This window comes from Myotis daubentonii, chromosome 2 (assembly GCF_963259705.1).
Source record: "Myotis daubentonii chromosome 2, mMyoDau2.1, whole genome shotgun sequence".
In the NCBI taxonomy this organism is placed as follows: Eukaryota; Metazoa; Chordata; class Mammalia; order Chiroptera; family Vespertilionidae; genus Myotis; species Myotis daubentonii.
The window spans coordinates 192,477,239-192,503,542 of record NC_081841.1 but is presented as its reverse complement, the minus strand read 5'-3'; the positions used below and the strand labels follow the sequence as shown (position 1 = coordinate 192,503,542).

Sequence of the window (26,304 nt, the reverse complement as noted above, 5' to 3'; positions counted from 1 at the left end):
TCGTGGAAATGAACTCCTTTAGCTTTTTCTTATCTGTGAAGCTCTTTATCTAACCTTCAATTCTGAATGATAGCTTTGCTGGGTAAAGTAATCTTGGTTGTAGGTTCTTGGTATTCATCACTTAGAATATTTCTTGCCACTCCCTTCTGGCCTGCAAAGTTTCTGTTGAGAAATCAGCTGACAGTCGTATGGGTACTCCCTTGTAGGTAATTGACTGTCTTTCTCCTGCTGCTTTTAAGATTCCCTCTTTGTCTTTTGCTCTTGGCATTTTAATGATGATGTGTCTTGGTGTGGTCCTCTTTGGATTCCTTTTGTTTGGGGTTGTCAGTGCTTCCTGGACTTGTAAGTCTATTTCTTTCACCAGGTGGGGGAAGTTTTCTGTCATTATTTCTTCAAATATTTTTTCAATATCTTGCTCTCTCTCTTCTTCTGGCACCCCCATAATTCAGATGTTGGTACGCTTGAAGTTGTCTCAGAGGCTTCTTACACTATCTTCATATTTTTGGATTCTTTTTTCTTTTTGTTTGTCCGGTTGGGCGTTTTTTGCTTCTTCATATTTCAAATCTTTGACTTGATTTTTGCGATCCTCTAGTCTGCTGTTGGGAGTCTGTATAATATTCTTTATTTCAGTCAGTGTATGCTGAATTTCTAGTTGGTCCTTTTTCATATCCTTGAGAGTCTCACTAGATTTCTTGAGGGTCTCACTAAATTTATTGGCGGTTTCTAGAAAATTCTTGAAAAACCTTATAAGTTTGGTTTTGAACTCTATATCCAGTAGTTTGTTTTCCTCCATTTCTGTCATTTGTGACCTGTTTCTTTGTCTCCACATTTTTTATGCTTCCCTGTGTTGATAGAGTGGCTTTCTGTGCTAGGTGTCCCATAGGGCCCAGTGACTCAGCCTCCCCAATTACCTGAGGTGGACACTCTTGATGCACCCCTTTGTGGACTTTGTGCACAGTCTTGTAGTTAAGCCTTGATTGTTGTAGGTATCACTGGGAGGAATTGACCTCCAGGCCAGTTGGCTGTGAGAATCAGCTGTGTCTGCAGTGGGAGAACTTCTGTGCCGGAGACACCCTTCTGGGGCAAGACTTGCTTCAGTGGGGCTTTGGTGCTCACTGAGTCTACCCCCTGAGTGTGTCCCTTATGGATCTGAGGAGTTCTAATCTGGATGGTCCCACTCTGACCACTGGGTACACTGGCTCTTGGATCTCTAAGGAGGTGCTAATTTAGCCTTTGCCTGAGGCTACTCAGCAGGAGCTATGGAGAGATCTGCAGATTCCTCTTCTTTGTTTGTGGTTTGGAAGTGCCCAGATGAGGCCCAGCTATGAAGCAATGCAAGCTGCTGTGGGGCCTTGGGCCTTCTTTTGGAAGCTCTGGGTCTCTCTGACCCAGCTGCAGTTTGTTAGGTAATTTTCAGATTGCAAAGGGCCAGGCCTTTCATATGCAAAAGCCTCTGCACACAGCTTGGGTAGGGCGGGTCTCTGGGAATCAACAGGGTTTAGCAAACAGCTATGGCTGATCCTCAGTCCTACCCCAAGAGGCCCCACATCTCTGTCCCAGTCATCGCCGCAAGCACCTCTGAGAGAAAGCCGCTCTCGAGTTCCAAATGATGCCCGACAGTCCAGTTTCTCCCCGTATGAGTCTGGGTCCCCAGAGACTCGCCTGGAACTGGAGTTCAGAGCAGTTGGGAGCTTGAGACTCCCTCCGGATTGAAAAAGACAACCACGTCCTCAGTTGTCAGCCCTCTCCACATGCGCCTCCGTACCTCTGCACTTACTTCTGCACCTCCTCTGAGTCTCAGTGTGCTTTTCTCTTTCCTTCTAGTTGTAGAATTTCTACTGAGCCAGCCTTCCTGTGGTTCTGGATGATGTCCGTTTTGTCTTTTAGTTGTATTTTTGAAGTGGTTGTGCGAGGCAGCAATTTCCGGTGTTTACCTATGCTGCCATCTTGGTTTCTCTGAAAATTTTTTATTTAATAAAAAATATATTCTAATTCCTCCCTCATCCAGTAATTAATATGTTACTTATAATGTGAATTTGTTTACTGCTATGAACTTCTTAAATAGCTGCTGATCAGTTAACTTGATGAACCTGGTTTTCCTCAGAGGTTGGCTTGGGAATTGTCTGAGATATATAGTGCTACCAAATAAAACAAAAATTAAAGCCACAACTGGCTTATTATTTTTTTAAAGTTCGGTGCCTAATTTCTACTTTTGTCTTTTTTCTTGAGAATAATTTAATTCGTATTGTCTAGCAACCAAATTTTTAAAGTAGTCCTTAATTATATTACAAATTCATTGTAGACATCTGTGTTTTTAAAAGAGTTTTAAAAGTACCACCAGTTTTTTATTGATTGTATGCCTTGTGGGTTATTCAGCCTTATTTATTCACTTATTTTATTGATAGTAATTATAGGACTTGAATTGATGTAAAATGTAGAGAATTGGACACAAACTTCCAAAATTGATTTTCTTTTGGACCTTTTCTTTACTATTTCTGAATATTGGTTCACTGAGGTAAAACAAACTTTTTAAGACTAGTATAGGTTAAATTTGGTGTACTTTTTTTTAAGAAGTCTTGTTTCATAGAACATGTATAAGGCAAAGTTCCAGGTTTTATTTATTTAAAGATAAAATACAAAATAAGTATTTATGACTGTTGAATACAATATTAGCATTAGTAGCTCAAATGATCAATCACTTAACAAACTTATCTCAGCTTGCCTCATTGGTAAAGTTATTTATTTTTAGATGTCTTTATTTAACTGTAGACTTCTGGAAATGTTGGAAGAATTATAAAAAACATTCCCAGGTACCCTTTCCTCAGATTACCTGAATGCTAACATTTTACTGCAATAAATTTATCTTTTTAAAAAGATTCTATATTTAGTTGTATTCATACTTAGGATCTGAGTTCAAATGGGACTTTAGGAAATTAAAGATTTGTAAATTTTTATTTTTTAAAATATATTTTTATTGATTTCATGGGGAAGGGAGAGGAAGAGAGAGAGAGAAACATCAATGATGACAGAGAATCACTGATCAGCTGCTTCCTGCACACCCTCTACTGGGGATTGAGCTTGCAACCTGGGCATGTGCCCTTGACTGGAATCGAACCTGGAAACCCTCAGTCCACAGGCTGATGCTCTAAACAATGAGCCAAACCTAAAAGCTAGAGCTAAAGATTTGTAAATTTTTAATTTGCTAGTATTATACCTCAGATGTTACTGTTTACTAGTTTTGCTTGTGGGATTTTAAAAAATTCATTGTGATTGATAGAGCTAAAGTTAATCCTTCTTGACAATATATTTTATGTTCTTTGTGATGGGCTTGCATTGTTTAGTTCTGCTATGCCATTGGCTTTATCACTTAATAGTGTCTTGTTATAACTCATCTGCTTTATTGCTGTGGGGTAGAGCTTAAGAGCTCAGGTTCTGGAATCACATAACTTGGTTTTGACTTTCACCTTCAGTTTCTAATGGCTCTGTATCCTGAGTGAGTAATTTAGCTTCTCTTGGCTTTACCTTCTGCATTTTTATATGTGCAGAATAGTAGTGCCTATTTCATGGGATTTGGTGTATGTGTGAAGATTCAGTCAGGCAAATAGTAAGCATGCAATGTGTTATCTGCTGATAATATAAGAAAAACATTGCATACAATTTGAATATCCAGTAGCCCTAAGATGTCGGTGGCCTTTCTTTTATTTTCATTGTTCTCTGACTTGTGTGTTTTCTGTTGAACCCTAAATTTATAAATATTCATTTAAGTCTCTTTAATTTGTTCTGGGTTCTCTTTAATTTATTTTAAATCATATGTTTACCATAATAATTTGGTAGTTTAGACAATTGTATTCTGTGTTTGATCCTTAAGTAATTAAAATTTGGGAATTATTTTTTTCTTCAGTTTCTACATGGGCTAATTTTTCCTTAATTTGCACAATTAGTTATAACTTGGTTGTAAAATCAGTTGTCTTCAAGTGTATGTATAGTTAACTCTAAACTGGTATACATGAGCTTTATAACAACCCATTTAATAGTAATTTATTTAATATTTGCATAAAATTGCTACTTTCTAGAACAAAGAAAGCACAAAATATGAATAAGCAGATAGTAAAAAAGGAACCAAATAGAAATTTTAGAGTTGAAAAGTACAATAACTGAAATGAAAAAAATTATTCATGGGGCTCAACAGCAGGATTCATGGGATTCAAACAGAAAGAAGAAAATAAGCAATTTGAAAATAGATCAGTTAAGATTATCCCGTCTGTGGAACCGAAAAAAAGGGTGGCAAGATGAAAAGAGCCTAGGAAAACTCCTGTGCTACTGAAATTTGATGAAAAAACATTAATCTCTACATTCAGGGAGCTCAACAAACTCAAAGTAGAATAAACTAAAAAAGATCCATAGTCCCAGGTTCGATTCCAATCAAGGGCACATGCCAGGGTTGTGGGCTCAGTCCCCTAGTAGGGGGTGTGCAGGAGGCAGCCGATCAATGATTCTCTCTCATCATTGATGTTTCTATCTCTCTCTCCCTCTCCCTTCTCTGAAATCAATAAAAATATATTTAAAATAAAATAAAATAAAAAAGATCCACAGTAAGACACTTTATAGGCAAACTAGGAAGACAAAGAGAAAAACTTGAAAAACCTCAAGCGAGGAAAACTCATCATATAGAAAGGATCCTCTATTATATTTAACAGCTGATTTCTCATAGAATCCACAGAGGCTAGAAGGCAGTAGTATGACATATTCAAAATGCTGAGAGAAAAAGGCTGTTATTTAGGAATTTTGTACTCTATAAAAACTCTCTTTCAAAAATGGTAAAGAAGATATGAAGATATTTCCAGGTAAATAAAGCCTGAGAGAATTTCTAGAAATTAGCTCTCAAATGAAGAAATAGAAATTGTGAATAGATCTATATAACAAGTAAAGAGATTGAGCCAATAATCTAAAGAAACTTTGCAATAAAGAAGAGCCCAGAATCAGATGGCTTCTCTAGTGAATTCTACTAAATATCTAAAGACCTAACATTAATCCTTCTCAAACTCTTCCACAAAATAGAAATAAAAGCCAATAAAATACTAAGCATAAATTTAACCAAGGAAGTATAAGACTTGTATGCTGAAAACTACAAAACATCATTGAAAGAAATGAAAGAAGACCTAAATAAATGGGAAAACTTTTTGACTTCATTACTTTTGATTTAATGTAATCTCTCAAAATTCCAATGGCCTATATTGCAGAAATGGAAAAGCTGATTGTCAAATTGGCATGGGAGGTCACAGAGCCCCAAATAGCCAAAATACTCTTGAAAAAAAAGAACTAAGTTGAAGGACTCACACTTTGTGGTTTCAAACATATTAATAATGCAAACTAATCAAAACATTATGGTACTGGCATAACTATAGTCTGGTAGATGAAGTAGAATTATTCTAGAAATAAACTCATTCATTTTTGTGGACTTGGTTTTTAATGAATGTCCAAGATCACTTAATGGAGGAAGAATTCTTTTCAACAAATGGTGCTGGGACAACTGGATATCCACATTAAAAGAATGAATTAGGACCTCAATTGCATTCCACATATAAAAATTAACTCAAAATCAATCACACACCTAAAGCTATAAAACTTTTAGAAATAAATGTACATATAAACCTTTGTGACTGTGGATTAGGCAATAGTTTTTTTTAAATATATCACCAAAAACATGAGCAACAACAGAAAATAAATTTTATAATTAAAAATGTATGTACATCAAAGTACATGATTTAGAAAGTACAAAAGAACCCACAGAATAGGAGAAAATATTTATAAATCATATATCTGATAAAGGCTTAGTATCCAGAATATGTAAAGAACTATTATTACTTGACAACAAAAAGATAACCCAATTAAAAAATAGGCAAAGTACTTACAGATATTTTTCCAAAGAAGATAGACAAGTGGCCAGTAAACACCGGAAAAAATTCTGATCATTGTTAGTCCTCAGGGAAATGTAAATCAAAAACTACAGTTAGATACCATATCACACTCACTGGGATGGTATTGAAAATATAAAGCAAAATAATTGTTCATGAGGATTTGGAGAAATTGGAATCCTCATACATTGCTGGGGGGGGGGGGATATAAAATGGTATAGTCATTGAAGAAAACATTTTGGCAGTTTTCAAAAAGGTAAATAAATGAAAACATACATTCATATAAAAACTTATGCGTGAATATTCACAGTATTATTTATAGTAGTCAGGAAGTAGAAACAACACCAGTACTCGTCAACTGATAAATGAGTAAGCAAAATGTATATCTATACAGTGCAATATTCTTCAGCCTCAAAAAGGAATGAAATTTCAATACATTCTGCAACATGGATGAATCCTGAAAATATTAGGCTAAGTTAAATAAGCCAGGTCACCTTGTATAATTTCATTGATAGGAAATGTGCAGAACAGGCAGATTCTTAGAGACAAAGTAGATTGTGTTGTCAGGGTTGTAGGGGAGATGGGTAGGGGAAATCACAGCCTAGTGAATATGGAGTTTCTCTTTGGGTGGTGAAAATGTTCTGGAATTAGTGGTTGCACAAGCATATTGTGAATAATACTAAAAAGTATTGAATTAACACACGTTAAAATGGTGGCCTTTATATTATGTAATGGGTGCTAGCTACATCTGGCTTCTAAGATTTAACTTTCTGGCTCATTTGCTTAGTCTTCTGCCTCATTGCTGGTTAAAGGAGTTCCTTGCTATCCACCACTTAGTCTCTGTGCCTAAGTAGAGCTCAGTGGTTCTGAATCTGCATGTCCCTTTGACCCACACTTGGGAACCTCATAGGGAGTTTAAGAATTTCCAAATCTCCGTGGTGTTTGTGATATGTGGCAATGCTTGACCTGGTATGCCCACCTTCTGAACCCCTGCAGTACCAGCCAGACTTGAGTGGGACATCTGCAGAATTTGCCCCAGAGATTGGGGGTTACAAAAGGGAGAGGAATTCAGAGTTCCTCCTTATTCCACAGCAGCAATCATTTATAGAAACTTTCCTTGGGAGTTTTTCTTTGAGGAAAAAAAAATGTTTATAGTCAATTAAGAATAGGAAACAATGCATACTAGAGAAATTCTATAGTAAAGAACTTTTATCTAGTGTTTCTAAACTTAATATTAAATTAGTAACATAGTAATAATGGATGTGTGTGTTTTTTTAAAATGTATTTTGTTGATTTCAGTGAGGAAGGGAGAGGGAGAGATAGAAACATCAGTGATGAGAGAGAATCATTGATCAACTGCCTCCTTCATGCCCCCGAGTCCGCAGGCCTATGCTCTATTCATTGAGCCAAACCAGCTAGGACTGGATGTGTGTTTTTATTAACATTCAATGAGAATGCTTAGTGGCTATTTTGAAGTATGTGCAACGACTTAACGTGCAAAGGGGACATATTTTCTATTGGTGACAGAGTCACAGGAACTGTTGCTTGTTATTTGAAGGAAAAGCCACATTTCAGATAGAGGATAATGCAAATAAGGTGTAATAAACTTCCTAGTCACAGACCTCTCTGCATTCTGTATTTGTGGACTCCCAAGTCCAGAAACCCTTAGTTAGAACAGAACTTAAATAACGTCTTGAACTGGCCCTGACACCATGGAATGGAGTTAGCTTTAAAATATATATATTGATTTCAGAGAGGAAGGGAGAGGGAGAGATATATAGAAACATCAGTGGTGAGAGAGAATCATTAATTGGCTGCCTCCTGCACGCCCCCTACTGGGGATCAAACCCGCAACCCAGGCATGTGCCCTTGACTGGAATTGAACCTGGGACCCTTCAGACTGCAGGCCAACACTCTATCTACTGAGCCAAACTGGTTAGGGTGAATGGAGCTAGTTTTCTGCAGAATTATCACAGGGGTGAATGTGAACATCCATCTCTAGGTTTCCTGCCTTGGAACTGGTGGGATGCCAGTCACATGTGGGTCTGGGAACCATCTCTGCCCTTGTCTGTTTTTGTCGGGCTTCTTGGACCTCCTTTTTCTGTGGCCCAGCTGTGCACTCCTCAGTAACTTTCCTGCGTTGGGCTCTCTATGATGGCTAATCAGAGTTCACTTTAGGTGTAAGTAGCTTTGTTGCTGTTGGCCTGGGAAGCTCTTTCAAATGCCCAAGGTTCCCTGTTTCCAGGAAAGGCTTTCTCTTCCCTTCCTGCTGCTGAGTGATGCTCGGTGTCCTGCCTTAACTGCTTCCGGGTTTGGCTGATTTGCAACCCAAGGATGAGTTTTTGCTCTTTTTACCTGAAATAAAAACTTACAGGTGGCCTTTGAGCATTGCTCTTTCTGGTTTGGCATCATTAAAATTGGTCTCTTGGTCCACTAGTTAGGATTTTACTTTTAATTGTTAAAAAATATATTATTCCCTAGCCCAGTGGAACAGGGACTGGTGTCCAACTTTTATTTATTTTTTTGTATAAAATGCAAAGGCAGGCAAAAATAGAAGGCTATAATAATTTACAGATGTTCTGAATGATTAGTGTAGAAAGTACTTTCAGCATTTGGGGAGAGGTTTCTATTTGGCTTTTTAAGGGTAGCACTGTAGAAGAAAACCAGTTTTTTTTTTTGTTTTTTTGTTTTTGTTAGGCTTTTTAGTAGCTTATCTGGATTCTCTCCATGATAATATGAGTGAGGTAAATAAATATGCCAATATGTTCAAGGTAAAAACAAGATAGCTTAGTGTTAGTTTTTATTATTATTATTACTACTAGAGGCCCGGTGCACAAAATTCATGCAGGGGGGTGGGGGCGGTTGTGTCCCTCAGCCCAGCCTGCACCCTCTCTAATCTGGGATCCCTCTCACACTCCAGGACTGCTGGCTCCCAACCGCTCGCCTGCCTGATTGCCCCTAACTGCGTCTGCCTGCCAGCCTGATCACCCCCTAACCACTCCCCTGCCAGCCTGGTCACTCCTAACTGCCCTCGCCTGCAGGCCTGGTCCCCCAACTGCCCTCCCCTGCAGACCTGGTTCCCCCCAACTGCCCTCCCCTGCAGACCTGGTTCCCCCCAAATGTCCTCCCCTGTAGGCATGGGTCCCCCCCAGCTGTCCTCCCCTGCTGGCCTGGTCACCCCCAGCTGCCCTCTCTTTCAGGCCTGGTCCCTCCCAACTGCCCTCCCCTGCAGGCCTGATCGCCCACAACTGCCCTTCCCTGCCGGCCATCTTGTGTCCACATCGGGGCAGCCATCTTTGACCACATGGGGGCGGCCATCTTGTGTGTGGGAGTGATGGTCAATTTGCATATTACTCTTTTATTAGATAGGATTATGATGATGATGATGATGATGATGATGATGATGATGATGATTGGCCTGGTGCAAGAAATTCATGCACTGGTAGGGTCCCTAGGCCTGGCCGGTGATCAGGGCCAATCTGTGGGGTGACTGGTCAGGGTGATTGGGCCCCTGCTCACACCGGCCTTGGTGCTGCCCGCTTGCTGGTCCTGTCCCCTGCTCCTGCCGCTGGTCACCTCCTTCTGCAGGGCGACCTGCGGGGCGTTTGGGGGGCCCCACTTTCACCTGCCTTGGATGGCCTGGCACCATCAGTTCAGATGTGCTGGTGGTTCTGATGTTCGGTCGATTTGCATATTAAGGTTTTGTATAGATAGATTGTTGCCTTCTGAATAAACTTGGCAGAGCTGTATAGGATAGGGGCCTCAACTAGGAGCAGGAAAAGAAGAGAAAATTAAAAGTATGATCTCTTGCTTTCAAAATTAGAAAATTTTCCATTTTGCTTCAAATGTTTAAATGCTCTAATAATCTCCATCCTTGAATTAGAAGGTCAGTAAACTATAGATAATGTAGGGACTGCTTTTGGGATTATCTGTCTTGTGGATCCATTAAGCTTTCATTATTTTGTTCCTTTTATACTTTTGCTGATAATTATTGAAATTTAAAGGTTTCCCATATACATATTTTATTGTTTTGGTCCTTTTATGCTCCACCACTGAACTAGCGTAATTTATCAGTTTACCTTGTCAATTCCCTTTTCAGGCTTCCTCTGACTCAGAGCCTTTTTAGCTTCTCTAGGTGTGAATCTCTTGGTATTGCCTGCAGGATTGACAGGTTGAAGTTGGATCTTTTGTGGTCTGTATTAATGGATCTGGTTCTTAGAAACTAAGTTCCTTGCTAAGAAAATTACCCTTTTCACTTCTGTTTTTAGTAGGGAGGCCTTGGCATTTGTCCAACAGTTAATGAGAAATCGTGGTACAATTATGTTTTATTTTTCCCCTCAGTTCTTTCTGTGGTTGACATAATGCTGAAAATTAAAGAACCTTGAGTGGAAAATGCATCAATAAAATAAAAGCATATTGCAATTATATTCTGACCTTGATTTTTTCTCTATAACTATATATTTTTCACAGGATTAATTAAATTCTAAGATGTACCCATTCCTCTCAGTGTTTGCTACTAGATGTTTGCTAGTAAAGTAATTGCATGCTACTTTGCCCTCAGATGAAGTGATGCTTTCATAACTTCTAAAGAAGACAGAATTGTCTGAGGTTCTTATCTTTGAAATTAAATTTTCTTATTGTTCATACTGATAAAAATCCCGCTGCACTCCAACTCTCAGGATAAATTGGTGTGTTGTCTGGAGAAACTAGCTCTTCTGTCTAACTGAATAGCAGATAAATGCACTTTATATGCAATTAATCTGTTGAATGGCAAGCTACGGAGCAGTCATAGCATGGTGATTGAGTAACCTTTTAGATTAGTACTCCTGGTGGGATTATAACATGTTTTTATTTCTATCAGGGATAAATTAAGTATATGTTAAAGTGATGATAGTCTCATAATAGTAGTATTGTTTATCCCGTAGAAACATCATTAGTTATGTGTTTAAAATTAGAAAGGGAATATAAATTAAGAATTAAAAGATAAAAGATCAATAAATACTTTAGTAATTTAAATTAGAGCCTAATGATAAGAAATTTGAATTGAAAATAAATATAGCGATTTCATTGTGGTCATAAAAATGTTGGCATTTATTCAAATGCCTATACTTATAACGGAGACTGTACAAAATTGATACCATCTAGCCCTAACTTACAAGGGTCAAATATAAGATTTTGACATTAAAAATTCTGTTTCCTTAAATATTTACCCTTGGTATTACATTTGTGTCAACAGAAGAAACATCTTTTTTAGTTGGTTGCCCTGGGAAAATGTAGTTGCTAAAACAATTCCTGCTGGTATTATATGTTTACTCACTGGCTTGAATTACTCAATTTTTTTGAACAATATTTTTTCTAATTTAAAAGTATTTGTGTAATTACAAAATTTTTGAGCATTTAAACAGTAGAAAAGTAAAATTTATTAGTAATCTCATGATAAACAGATAACCTGTGTTAATATATATTCCTTTTTTTAGTTTGTTATACATTTCTGTATGTATCATAGCATTTTGTAAACTTTTTTACATGAAGTCAATAATGAAATTAATTTCATGCCATTAAATATTATTCTTTTATACCAAGTCTTCAAATATAATCTCTGAAACTCCTGAGTAGTACATAGGGTTATATGGTTTTGTGGATATATGCATTTTTCCTGGGAAAAAGATATGTACTTGTTATATGGTTCTCAGAAGGGTTTGTGATAGTTAAGAACAAACTTTAGTTCGGCTGGCGTGGCTCAGTGGTTGAGCATTGACCTATAAATCAGGCTTGATCCCCAGTAGGGGGCACACAGGAGGCAGCCGATCAATGATTCTCTCTCATCATTGGTGTTTGTATCTTTTTCTCCCTTCCTCTCTGAAATAAATAAAAATATATTTTAAAAAAGAACAAATTTTATTTTAAATGACTACATAATAATGTTTTATAATTCATTATATATTTCCTTGCTTGTGCCCTGACCAAAAATATTTTATCCCAGTAATGCAAGGGTAATATTTTATTCAGAATTTCATCTATATTCGTAAATGAAACTGACTTATAATTCCATTTTGGGTATTTTATCAGATTTTGCTAGTGTTATACTGGATTCATAACTAGCATTCTGTACAGTTTTCTGTGATTTAGAATACTTTAAAATAACAAGAATGATAACTTAAAAAGTAAGCTCTTTATTTGTTTTTATTATACTTAAGTTTAAAAGTCTGGGTTTTAAATGCCTTAGTGATAACATCTAAACATATTGCTCTTTTTAGAGTCTCCCCTCTCCTTTTTCTTGGGTTAATTTTGGTTATTTAAATTTTGCAAGGAAACCATTAATTTTATATTGCTATGAAAATAATAAAAACATTTTAAAAATTATTTAAATCCATTTAGTATCTGTGGACACACCTTCCTAGTCAGGTTTGTGTGTTTACCTGTTTGTGATTTGGAATTTATTAAGTATCACCAAAAAGGCACTTTAGGTATTTTATGACTTAAATGGACTTTACAGTCTGCTTGGGGAATCAAGCCGCCATATATAGCAGAGCCAGTGCTGAGCCTGAAACTATCCAGCTTCCAACTGAAACAACTGTCAGGTACTGAGGTTGTGGTCCAAATGCCATTTCTCCTTAAAAGGAACTAGAGCTCTTTGGTAAATTGACTGGATGTAGGTCTGGTATAGAAACAAACAAGATGAGCCAGGAGCACCTTCTAAACCAGAAACAAGGAAGACAACTCAGGTGAAGTCTGAAGAACTCAGGAACCTGCTTGAAGATGCTCCCACATCCCAATCAGGATAATAACTCATGGATTGAAACTCCAGATATATGTAAATTCATGTTCATGATGATAAAAAGCTAATTAGTCACCACTGGAGGATGGTAAATAACATCAAATATCTCCTCTTGATCTCTTGATATAGTCAAATTTCCCCCCTTTCAATCTATTGATATAGTTATAATGGTAATTTCTGATGAGACATCCCTAGCTCAGAGGAAAGGATGGTGTGTATTAAGTAAAAGTTGCTGACCTGGCCATTAAAGAGAAAATTCTGTCTAGAACAGCCGTGGGCAAACTACGGCCCGCGGGCCGGATCCGGCCCGTTTGAAATGAATAAAACTAAAAAAAAAAAGAGACCGTACCCTTTTATGTAATGATGTTTACTTTGAATTTATATTAGTTCACACAAACACTCCATCCATGCTTTTGTTCCGGCCCTCTGGTCCAGTTTAAGAACCCATTGTGGCCCTCGAGTCAAAAAGTTTGCCCACCCCTGGTCCAGAAGGAAACACAGTTCCCTTTATCATATTTTATCTAAGATAAAGTTTGAAGGAAAGAAAGATCTAAATAATAAAAACACAATTGGAATACTGAAAGAAAATAAGGGAGAATATTCTGTAACCTGGGAATGGGAAGGTTTTAGGAAGATAGGAAACTCAGAAGCTATAAAGGAAGGCATTTACCTACAAAACACAAAAGTATAACAAAACATAAACAGTGGCAAATCATTAACTTGGAAAAATTAAATTTGTAATACTTAATGATTCACAAACGGTCACCATACCTAATTAACAGTCTGTTGCTAAGAAAAAGACAATAGTCAGTGATGGCGAACTTATGACACGCGTGTCAGAGGTGACACGCGAACTCATTTTTTTGGTTGGTTTTTCTTTGTTAAATGGCATTTAAATATATAAAATAAATATCAAAAATATAAATCTTTGTTTTACTATGGTTGCAAACATCAAAAAATTTCTATATGTGACACGGCACCAGAGTTAAGTTAGGGTTTTTCAAAATGCTGACACGCTGAGCTCAAAAGGCTCGCCATCACTGCAATAGGTCAAGGACCTAAAAAGAGTTCACAAGAGAAGAATAGCAAATGGCAATCAGCATTGTGAAACATGCCCAACTCCCTTTGTTGTCAGTAAAATTGCAGTATAAGCAACCATGATTTTGCTTAACTGACTGGCAAAATCTAAATGAGCAAGGAGGCAGAATATCGAGTATCCTGCTGGTAGGAATATTAATCTACACAACTATTTGGAAGAGAAATTGGCATAAAAAAATAAACATTTGACTCACCAGTTCTGCTATTAGAAATTGAGTTTATAGAAATAAAAGCACAAGTCTATTAGTATATATGACTAAAAAATGAGAATGGCCTCATTGGAATAGCAAGCGAACTGGAAACAATAGCAATTTAGTTTTCTCCTTATCATTCCTTGTTTTTTCTGATGTCAACTATCAGGCTGGTTGGTGGGGGAAGCAAATGTGAGAAGCGTAGTAGACAGGGGACAAGCTTCTGAGCATGGGTGGTTCTTGGGCAGAGCTACAGGAGAAAGTCACTTCCTGTTGTGCCATTAGGTACACTGGTGCTGGCCATTCCCCCTATGTCATGGTCGTCCTGTAGCCGACAGTCTGAGCAGAGTATGTTAGCCTAGGCACCTCTTGTTCTTGACTCCGGGCTCTGCAAGAGAGCCACAGAGGGCTGGCACACTGGTAGAAGGAGACACAGCTGAGTAGATGGAAGTAACAGACGGAAAACTATGAAGCAGGCTTGAATTGAATATTCAAACAGCTCTAGAAGTCGGTATGTTTTTACTAAGGTCCAAAGCAGATTCAGTAGTCCTCATACTTAGATCTTTGCTGATACACGGTAGAGGCCGTAATTAATACTCATAATGAAAAAAACCATGAGTCTTCAAGAGAGCTTAACTTGTTCTCCTTATTCTTTGGTTTTAAAAGTCTGGGAAATATGTGATTTCATTTGAAGAGATCTATCCAAAATGCTTTTCTTTTTTTTTTTTCCAAAATGCTTTTTAAAACAAATTTTAGTATATAAACGGTAAGGTTCCCTGTATTTAGATAACTTTGCTTTCTAGAATAACATTCTTCGATATTGCTGTTAGATAATATTTTGCCATGCATATAGCTTATTAATGTTTCAATGCCTCTTTGTTTTCAGTTTTTTGTAGCATCAGATCCTACAGTTAAAACAGATCGACTGTGGCATGACAAGTATACTTTAAGGAAGTCGATGATTCCTTCATTTATTACGATGGATCAATCTAGGAAGGTAGGATTAGAAGAGATTTTTGGGATTTTGATATTTTAATGCTATCTCAACCTGGATCATGTGACAAAATTAATCTTCAGTTAAAATTTTGTTGCATTTTAGGATTAGCATTCTTTTTTTAAAAAATTTTATCTTTATTGTTGAAAGTATTACAGATGCCAGGACTTCATCACACTATTATCTGGGTCCATGGATTATGCATATATGCATATAAGTTCTTTGGCTAATCTCTCCCCACCCACCCACCCCAGCCTTCCCTCTGAGATTCATCAGTCTGTTCCATGTTTCTATATGTCTCTGGATCTATTTTGTTCATCAGTTTATTTTGTTCATTAGATTAGATTAGGATTAGCATTCTTGAGGCAAAGTATATATTAATTGGATACATCAACATATTAATATGTGTTTGTTAATAACATCTTTTCAGTTGCTAGAATTCACTTCATACCATCCCACATGTTCTTGTTATTTAATTTTTAATCAGTTAATTTGTTTCTTATGAATATTTGTTATAGTTGGATGATTGACCATTTTAATTTTATATAAAGGTGACTCTAGGATATTTTCCTTTTTTAGGTTCTTTTGATAGGAAAATCAATAAATTTCCTGCACCAGGTTTGTCATGACCAGACACCCACTACAAAGATGATAGCTGTGACCAAGTCTGCAGAGTCACCCCAAGATGGTAGGATGATGGTCATTGTGGTGATGGTGGTGGGACTGTGATGATGGCGGTGGTGATGATGGTGATAACGATAATATATATTGCTTGAAGTATTTTTTGTTCAACAGGACTAACACATTTTCTAAATTATTATCTAAAAATACCTTAATACAGGTATAATGTGTATAAAATGTTTATTACTATTTAAATGTTGCTCGCCTTTTTATACGGTTAAACAATAAGTGGTGGAATAGGTGTAAACTGTTTTACTCTTATTATTTTTTAATCCTCACCAGAAGGCATGGTTAGAGAGGGGAAGGGAGAAAGAGGGGGGGTTGGAGTGGGAGAGAGAGAGGGAAGGAGGGAGGGAGGGAAGGAGGGAGGGAGGGAGGAAGGGAGGGAGGGAGGGAGGGAGGGAGGGAGGGAAAAACCACTGATTTGAGAAAGAAATATTGAGAAACACTCATCAGTTGCCTTTAATTGGGGATCGGCCCTGCAACCCAGAAATGTGCCATGATTGACAGTTGAACCGGCAACCTTTCGGTGCACAGGACATTGAGTCAACTGAGCCACTCCGGCCGGGCATGTATTGCTTTTTTTATGTAGTGACAGTATGCCAAAATAAGAACATAAAGAAAAAATGTTGCTAATGCTAGCCACACTTGGAAACTCAGAGGCTTGTCTAGAAATCAGCAAGGATTTACAAGTGTTTATTGTATTGAAAATGCTAAGTATCTTTCTGCCTGCATTAAATGACTTATGGTTATTCCTCATTCACTGCTATTTTCTATTTTTCCATTTGCTGCCTGCCTCAGCCTCAACAATTTCATGGTATTTTGTGTCTTGTCTATATTTGCTATTTAGATTGTCATCTTGGTTCATTCAAGTTTACTTTTCATATGACATTGTGGTAGCTATAGGGGAAATAATATGAATTCTCCATGGCTGTGCCTTTCATTAGCTTATAATCTAAATGTGTAATAGAGGCTGTTTGAACCTGAGTCTCATTTTCTTGCCTTCCTCCCTTAACAACATGAGCTTCAGCGGCCGCTCCAGCTTCTCCACAAACTGCCGGACCCTGGGCTCCATGCAGTTGTTCAGCCACTGGGCCCAGCCAGCCAGCAGAGGGTTCAGCATCTGTGCAGGTGCTGGGGACTTGGGCTCCCAGATCTCTGTGTCTCACTCCACCAGCGTGTGGGGCAATTGGGGGTCCTAGGGCCTAGCTGCAGGGATAGCTAGGGGTCTGGCAGGCATTGGGGGCATCCAGAGCAAGAAGGAGGTTATGAAATGCCTGAATGACCACCTGGCCTCCTACCTGGAGAAGGTGAGAGGCCTGGAGGCTGACAGTCAGAGACTGCAGAGCAAAATCCAGGAACACCTAGAGAACGAGGGACCCAGGTCAGAGACTGGAGCATTATTTCAAGACCATGGAGGACCTGAGGGCTCAGATCTTTGCAAGTTCTGTGGACAATGCTTGCATCTGGGTGACATCCTAGACAACAGCAACTCTATACAATCCATCCAAAAGATCGTCACCTGCAGGATTGTGGATGGCAAAATGGTGTCTGAGGTCAATGACACCAAAGTTCTAAGGCACTAAAGGCAGCAGAAGTGGGGTACTCCTTGGGGGAGGGGGCAGGAGGTTATTAAAAAGTTAAGAAATTTAAAAAAAGGTGTGCAGTAAAGTAATAAATAAAAGGAAGAAAGTGATAAATGAATTGAGATGTACAGATAAAGTGTTTTAAGTATATAATACAGTAGAGAAGAATATTCTTAATTGTAGACACCATATAGATCATTGTATAGACTTGCTATATAGGTCACCAGATCTTATAACCAATGTGCTACTATTTGCTTCTCTAAGTTTATTTCAGATTTTACATATAAGTGATATTGTTCAGTATTTGTCTTTCTGTGTTTGGCTTATTTCACTTAGCATAATGTCCTTCAGGTCCAACCATGTCACAAATGGGAATTGCCTTTTTTAAGGCTAAATAATATTCCATTATATCTATAGATTACATTTTCTCTACCCATTCATCTGTCACTGGATATTTAAGTTGTAATTGTAAATACCTTGGCTATTGTAAATAAGGTTGCAGTGAACATGGGAGTGTAGGTATCTCTTTGAGATTCTGATTTCAATGCCTTTGGATAAATATCCAGACGTAGAATTAATATATCATATGGTAGTTTTTTTTTTTGAGGAACCTCCATATGGTTTTCCATAGTGACTGAATTAACTTACATTCCCACCAATAGTGTACAAGGATTCCCTTTTCTCCACATCTTCACCAACATTTGTTACTTCATGTCTTTTTGATAACGGCCATTCTAACAGGTGTGAAGTGGTATCTCATTGTGGTTTAATTTGCCTTTTCTTGATGATGAGTCATGTTGAACATCAATTCATGTACTTGTTAGTCCAGTGTGATTTTCAGTATCTTAGAGAACGCACTAGGGCAGACTTTCAGAATGTATTGAAAATGTAAACTTTTACAAATGGAAGCATAAGATATGCCTGAATCATCCTATATAATAAAAGCCTAATATGCTAAGTGTCCGGTCGTCCAGTCAACCAACCAAAGAGTAATATGCTAATGATATGCTAAGGCCACTCAACCGCTCACTATGATGTGCACTGACCACCAGGGGGCAGACAGTCAACTGGTTGACCAGTCGCTATGATGTGCACTGGCCACCAGGGGGCAGACACTCCAACCGGTAAATTGGCTTACTGCTGGGGTCCGGCCAATCGGGACTGAGTGAGATGGGTTGGACACACCTTGGAGCCCTCCTGCGGTCCCTCCCCAGCTGGCCAACCTCCCACATCCCTCTCCAGCCCAGATCATGCACTGGTGGGGTCCCTCGGCCTGGCCTTCCCCCTCTCACAATCAGAGACCCCTTGGGTTTCAGCCTGATCCCTCTCAATGCAGGAGTGCGCCACTCAGCCAGAAGTCGGGTTCACGGCTGGCGAGCAAAGCAGTGGTGGCGGGAACCTCTCCTGCCTCCGAGGCAATCGGACATTCCCTGAGGGCTCCTGAACTGTGAGAGGGCCCAGGCCAGACTAAGGGCCCCCCTCCCCCTGAGTGCATGAATTTCATGCATTGGGCCTCTAGTTAAGGAATAAGAATGTACAGGGAAGCTCTGGATGGTATGTCTTCTGCTAGGCCACTTTGGGCTAAAACTTTTAAACTTTTTTTTGGAATGAAAATCTTTAGTGATTCAAACAATGGTATAGTAAAAACATTTCTGGGAGAAAACATCTGGATTTTTTTTTTAATTAAATCTTTATTGTTCAGATTATTACATTGGTTCCTCTTTTTTCCCACCATAACTCCCCTCCACCCAGTTCCCACCCCACCCTCAGCCCTCACTCCCCACCCACTGTCCTCATCCATAGGTGCATGATTATTGTCCAATCTCTTCCTGCACCCCCAGCAACCCTTTCCCCGCCCCAAGAATAGTCAGTCCACTCCCTTTCTATGTCCCTGATTCTATTCAATCACCAGTTCATACTGTTCATCAGATTATTTATTCACTTGATTTTCAGATTCACTTATTGATAGATGTGTATTTGTTGTTCATAGTTTGTATCTTTCCCTTTTTCTTCTTCTTCCTCTTCTTAAAGGATACCTTTTAGCATTTCATATAATACTGGTTTGGTGGTGATGAACTCCTTTAGCTTTTTCTTATCTGTGAAGCTCTTTATCTGACCTTCACTTCTGAATGATAGCTTTGCTGGATAAAGTAATCTTGGTTGTAGGTTCTTGGCATTCATCACTTTGAATATTTCTTGCCACTCCCTTCTGGCCTGCAAAGTTTCTGTTGAGAAATCAGCTGACAGTTGTATGGGTACTCCCTTGTAGGTAACTGATTTTCTTTCTCTTGCTGCTTTTAGGATACGTTCTTTGTCTTTTGCTCTTGGCATTTTAATTATGATGTGTCTTGGTGTGGTTCTCTTTGGATTCCTTTTGTTTGGGGTTCTGTGAGCTTCCTGGACTTGTAAGTCTATTTCTTTCACCAGGTAGGGGAAGTTTTCTGTCATTATTTCTTCAAATAGTTTTTCAATATCTTGCTCTCTCCATTCTTCTGGCACCCCTATAATTCGAATGTTGGTACGCTCGAAGCTGTCCCAGAGGCTCCTTACACTATCTTCATATTTTTGGATTCTTTTTTCATTTTGCTTTTCTGGTTGGGTGTTTTTTGCTTCTTCATATTTCAAATCTTTGACTTGATTCTTGCGCTCCTCTGGTCTGCTGTTGGGAGTCTGTATAATATTCTTTATTTCAGTCAGTGTATGCTTAATTTCTAGTTGGTCCTTTATCACAACATCGAGGGTTTCACTAGATTTCTTGAGGATCTCACAACATTTATCGGCGGTCTTACCAGTCTTTTTGAGGATCTCACTACATTTATCGGCGGTCTCACCAGTCTTTTCGCGGGCCTTACTCAATTTATCGGCGGCTTCTAAACAGTTCTTTAAAGACCTTAAAAGTGTGGTTTTTAACTCTATATCCAGCAGTTTGCTTTCCTCCATTTCTGTCATTTGTGTCCTGTTTCTTGGTCTCGGCATTTTTTATGCTTCGCTGTGTCGATAGAGTGCCTTTCTGTACTAAGTTTCCCAAATACCTGAGGTAGACACTCTGGGTGCACCCCCTTGTGGGCTTTGTGCACAGTCTTGTTGTAGTTAAGCCTTGATTGTTGTAGTTATCACTGGGAGGAATTGAACTCCAGGCCAATTGGCTGTGAGAATCAGCTGTGTCTGCAATGGGAGAACTTCTGTGCTGGAGACACTCCTCTGGGGCAAGACTTGCTTCAATGGGGCTGTGGTGCTCACTGAGCCTGCCCCCTGGGTATGTCTTTTATGGTTCCACAGACCTGCAAACTGGATGGTCCCACTCTGACCTCTGGGCTTCCTGGCTCCTGGATCTCTAGGGAGGCGTTAATCCAGCCTTTGCCTGAGGCTATCCAGCAAAAGCTTGGGCGGGGCTTGGGCGGGGCGGGTCCCACGGGATCAACAGGGCGGGGCTAGCAGTTATGGCTGCTCTCAGACTTGCCCTCAGAGGCTCTGCTTCTCAGTGTCCCAGTAATCGCTGCAAGCCCCTCGGAGAGAAAGCTGCCCTTGGGTTCCGACCAATGCCAGACAGTCCCGCCTTTCCCGTATGAGTCTGGGTCCGTAGAGACTCGCCTGGAACTGGAGCTCAGAGCCTGAGACTCCCTCTGGATTGAAAACGACAACCGCGCCCTCAGCCGCCAGCCCACTCCGCATGCACCTCTGCACCTTAGTATTTTACTTCCGTACTGCGCCTCCTCTGAGTCTCGGTATGCTTTTCTCTTTCCTTCTAGTTGTAGGATTTCCACTCAGCCAGCCTTCCTGTGGTTCTGGATGATGTCCGTTCCATCTTTTAGTTCACATCTGGATTTTTAAAACTACATAGATCAGTGATGGCGAACCTTTTGAGCTCGGTGTGTCAGCATTTTGAAAAACCCTAACTTAACTCTGGTGCCATGTCACATATAGAAATTTTTTGATATTTGCAACCATAGTAAAACAAAGACTTATATTTTTGATATTTATTTTATATATTTAAGTGCCATTTAACAAAGGAAAATCAACCCAAAAAATGAGTTCGCGTGTCTCCTCTGACATGCGTCATAGGTTCGCCATCACTGACATAAATCAACAGAAATATTCACTTTCTCCTTAAACTAGGTACACAGCTCACTGAGTAGTGTCCTCATGTTATTGCATCATCATACTTCCCCTTCTACAGAAAATAGGGTATGTTTTCCTCTGTGTGGGCACCCTGCTTTTCCCATACTAATGTGTAATTGGAATAGTGGCAATGCTAAAATAGGTCCTTTTTTCTCTCTCTCTCTCTTCCCAATTTATTATGCATCCATTTAGAAATATTTGCCTATACAATTTTCTATGTTTATAGTTCCCTCTTTCTAGCACATACTTATACATATTTACATATATGCAAACATGGAAGCCTAATGTACTTTGAATTTTCTCATTGAATTGTATAGCTTGTAGTTTGTTCCACATTGCACAAAAAAATCTATCCTACTCTTTTTAATGGATGTGTAATAGTCTATTGTATATTTGTATTTTTCTTTTGTTCTCTCTCTCTCTCTCTCTCTCTCTCTCTCTCTCTCTCTCTCTCTCTCTTTTTTAGTAATTGTTGAAAGTATTACAGATGTTCCCCTTTTCCCCCCATTAACTTCCTTTAGCACCCCCACCCCAGGCTTTCACCACCCTATTATGTGTGTCCATGGTTTATGCATATATGCATACAAGGTTGTTGGTTGTTTGCCTCCCACCCACCCACCCTCCCCTGCCTTCCTTCCGAGGTTTTGCATTCTGTTCCATGCTTCCTAAAATAGGTTCTTCTTAATGGGTCTATTATTTTGAAGAACAAGTAAAAACAATTCTAAAGTCTTCTGGTATTTTCAAATTGATAACAGGTAGTGAGGGAGACTTAACCTGAACTCTGCAGACCTTGCCTCTTCTTGTTTAACTTTGAAAAGTAGTGTTCTACCTTTTTATTTTTTTAATGTATTTTATTGATTTTTTACAGAGAGGAAGGGATAGGGATAGAGAGTTAGAAACATCCATGAGAGAGAAACATCGATCAGCTGCCTCCTGCACACCCCCTACTGGGGATGTGCCTGCAACCAAGGTACATGCCCTTGACCGAAATCGAATCTGGGGCTCTTCCGTCCACAGGCAGATGATCTTGCCACTGAGCCAAACTGGTCAGGGCTGTTCTACCTTTTTTGAAGCCTAGATTGTTTCTCGACATTGGGATTATTTGCTAGCTCAAGTGTTAATTATAGTTTTTATAGAAAAGTAAGTATATAGATATAAATGGTTTTGTGATATAAATTAGCATTAAAAAGCATTGTTAATCTTTACCTGTGATTTCTTTTCAATTTAAAACTGTGGAAATGATGGGTTTTTGTTGGTTGTTGTTGTTTTTTACATTACTGCTTACAGTTAGGCTTCTGTGTTGGTGACAGTCTGCTCTTATTACATGTCCCCTGGAAAATCTTCAGATCTTTCCTTAGTTTACTCTCTGATACTCTGATAATGGCTTTATGACAACAGCACCTAACCTTTACACTGAGTTGCACAATCCACAAAGCTCATTCATTACATGTGCTATCTTGTTTATTCTTCAAACTAGTTTTGAAATGTCTTATAGGCATTTGTAGGTGTTCAACTTTGACCCGCCATGTTCTCTTTGCACTTTTCAACAAAGTGATATTTTTTAGTTAGTTCCATTGTAAAAGGTAATTTGAACTTTTTTAAAAATCTGTGATGAACGGTGCTGTTAGAGGTTCTCCCGTAGGTCACAATGCAAATGTCTGCTATAAATCCAGCCAGATATTAGTATTTTCAGTTTCTTGGGCTCGGGACTCTAGTTTGCCTCCCAGCCCATGACCTGTTTGGGCTGCCACCAATGCCATTTTCAGGCATTGGCAATGACTTGTACATGTGTGTGCCTTCAACTTTTCCTTTGTTAAAATACAAATTACGTATGCATGTGTACTTTTCCTTTTGTTCTTTACAGCTGCAGACTTATTCACAGATTTGGAAAATGCATTTCAGGGGAAAATCGACGCGGCTTATTTTGAGACCAGCAAATACCTATTGGATGTTCTCAATAAAAAGTATAGCTTGCTGGACCACATGCAGGCCATGAGGCGGTACTTGCTTCTCGGTCAAGGAGACTTCATAAGGCACTTAATGGATTTGCTCAAGTATGAAAACCATTTTGATTTTCATAAATATACAGTAGATTTCAACATAAGAGTCTTACAATTTTTGTTTAAAGAATAAATGACATTAGAGGGAAATTTGTTGCATTTCTATACAACATATGGTAAGATAAAATCAGGAAAAGAAAATTGTCACATTGTCGTGTGAAAGTCTTTATTTTTGCTTGTTGTGTGCTTTGTCTCAGGAGAAGCCTGTGCACTTCACGAACACTGTGGCCCTGGCAGTCTAGTGTATGAGGAGCACACAGCATAGTCACAGTTTGCTTAGCCTAACTTTGAAAGTAGTCGTAAAAAGAAAATGTATTTTAAGACTGAACTTTTTAGTTTAAATTGCTTCTTGTTCTAAAAGTAACTCAGAAAAACAGCGATTACTACTCTTTTTGTTTTGTTCCATTAATTAAATGTGCCCTTCCCCTCTGTCCATCGCGATGCAGACAGCTCTGTACCAGAGCCCGTCATGCTCCTGGCTCTAGAGTAGACAATTAGACCCTCCGGATGCAAGCCGGGGCTCCCAGGCAGCACTGGTGAGAGTGAGCATGCGTGTGTGGGCCACAGCATGGGACTAGTGATTTTCCCAGGCATGTAAGGATGGAAATTACTATTATTTTTTTGGTGTTCCCTTTAGGACGCTTAAAAAAGTATACTACTTCTCAATCATATCTGTGCTAATCAAGCAGTTGTTTCGGAGTCCCTTAAGGGGCTTGTTGAAATGGATCGCTGGACCCACTTATAGAGTCTGGTTCTGTAGATCTGGGGGAGAGCCCAAACATTTCTAACAAGGGCCCAGCTGAAGGTGATGCTGCTATGTGAGAACCCCTATTTCAGTCACATAAGCTCCTGTAGCCCCACCTCTAACTAGAAATCAGTCTAGTTATGAAAAATAATCTAGATTTTGGGGGCATATATGACAATAACTGACCTGCATGCTCATGAAAGAGTTGATTATCTGCTAAACATGAACTCTTTGTGATTATACTTACTCAAATAGCATGTCTGCACTGTAAGTAGAGAAGGGGTTGCTTCTTAGTTAAATACTGGTCACGAGGCCACTGCCTGTTGGAAGGGTGAGTGGTGGTGAGTGTTTTAAGGGGAAATGTTCTTTAAATGCCAGAAGGGTAAAATGGGAGTACATGTGAGAATGTGGGATGAGCAGACCCATTGGTGTAGCTGTGCACGTTGACATAGAGGTAGAGATTAGCAAGGTGTTTCTTACAGTTTAAAGTTAAAGCAACATTTAGAGGATGGCAATAATACAGATCAGATCATTTAGCTGATTAACATATTAAAACTATGGTAGGTTTTAATATTTAGAACCGGGGTGGGGAAAGTCTGGCCCAAGGGCTGTATAAGGCCTGCAAAATCATTTGGTCTGGCCCTGCCAAGGCATTAGGGGAGAGTTAATTAAATGTTTCACCAAATAGAGCAGGCTAACTTTTAAGTTGGTAATTTTGTGTGACCCACAAATGATGTTATGAATATCCAAATGGCCCTTGACACGTGGGGATGACAGGCTGCATTCTTAACTTGATCAGCTCTCAGTCACAGTTTCATATTTGGAAACTGAGATATTAATACCCTTTCACGAATTTTTACTCATGATGAAGTAGTTTTTAGCCTTTAGAATCATGACACCTACCTCTATCTGATTGTTTTGATTTAATGAAGACCCTTCTTCCCAGTGGACCCGTGTAGGAAATTTTACACTAGTTCATGCTACTATTGGTCAGCCTCTAGTTGGAAAACTTTATTTGTTAACATGGATGGCACTTTTAAATATTTTTCATTTAAGCTGAATAAAAATTAATTTTTTTTTGAAATTTTAAGGAAATTTATTTCCCCAAATACTTGGTGAAATCCTGTTTACAGTTAAGTCTGGGAAAGTTTTGTTACCATGTCATATTGGTGCCATTTGTCTTTAGTTTTTATAACTTGAAATCTTTTTATAATTTTAAGTTTCTACATAGCTCATTAAGAATTCAAGTAACATTTTCTTTTTCTTTTTAAAAAATGTTAAGACCAGAGCTTGTCCGTCCAGCTACGACTTTATATCAACACAATTTAACTGGAATTCTCGAAACTGCTGTCAGAGCCACCAACGCCCAGTTTGACAGTCCTGAGATCCTCAAAAGACTGGATGTGAGGCTGCTGGAGGTACTGTAGCTTCAGGGTCAATACAGTCTGCACAAAGCAGTGAGCTCTCCCCTACCAGCAGCTTTCCCCTGATGTTTTCCATGTTGTTTAAGGCGCGGCTAGTCTAGTGGGGAAGAGCCATTACTGAAAGACTGGGCAACCTGAGTTTGAATCCCCAGTATGTCGTCTGTTATGGCGTTATCTTAGACAAGTCACTGCCTATCTACATCACACTAGGTTTCAGTTCTCACATTACAAAGGGCTCTTGGGCAGAGAACATGCAATACTTATCACAGTGCTTGGCGGCCCTCACGGATGCCTAGTAAATTGAGGTACGGTTAATGGTAACGTTGATAGGAGGCACAGTGATGAGGTAGAATTATAATAATAATATTTATCAAAAATAGATGTTTTTAGCCCAGCCGGCATGGCTCAGTGGTTGAGCATCAACCTATGAACCAGGAGGTCACAGTTTGATTCCCCGTTAGGGCACATGCCCAGGTTGCAGGCTCAATACCAGTGGGGGACATGCAGGAGGCAGCCCATCAATGATTCTCATCATTGATGTTTCTGTCTCTCTCTCCCTCTCCCTTTCTCTCTGAAATCAATAAAAATATACTTTAAAAAAGATGTTTTAGTTTTAGTTTGATAGAAGATAACATTTCTTAGGGAAATGAGTATCATAAACATCAGATACTGTTTGCTTAGCTATGATAAAGGACCATTAGCAGGACCTGTTG

General features: G+C 39.0%; 1 protein-coding gene across 3 annotated transcripts in view; it reads left to right on the top strand.

The window, feature by feature from the left end:
• Positions 1-26,304, top strand: part of TUBGCP3 (tubulin gamma complex component 3) — an 82,705-nt gene that overhangs the window by 30,773 nt on the left and 25,628 nt on the right. For all 3 annotated transcript variants that reach the window (XM_059685139.1, XM_059685138.1, XM_059685137.1), the window contains exons 12-15: positions 14,869-14,979; positions 15,556-15,664; positions 23,227-23,416; positions 25,450-25,585. In XM_059685139.1, coding sequence (XP_059541122.1) covers positions 14,869-14,979; positions 15,556-15,664; positions 23,227-23,416; positions 25,450-25,585 — 546 coding nt within the window. The remainder of the gene's footprint in view (positions 1-14,868; positions 14,980-15,555; positions 15,665-23,226; positions 23,417-25,449; positions 25,586-26,304) is intronic.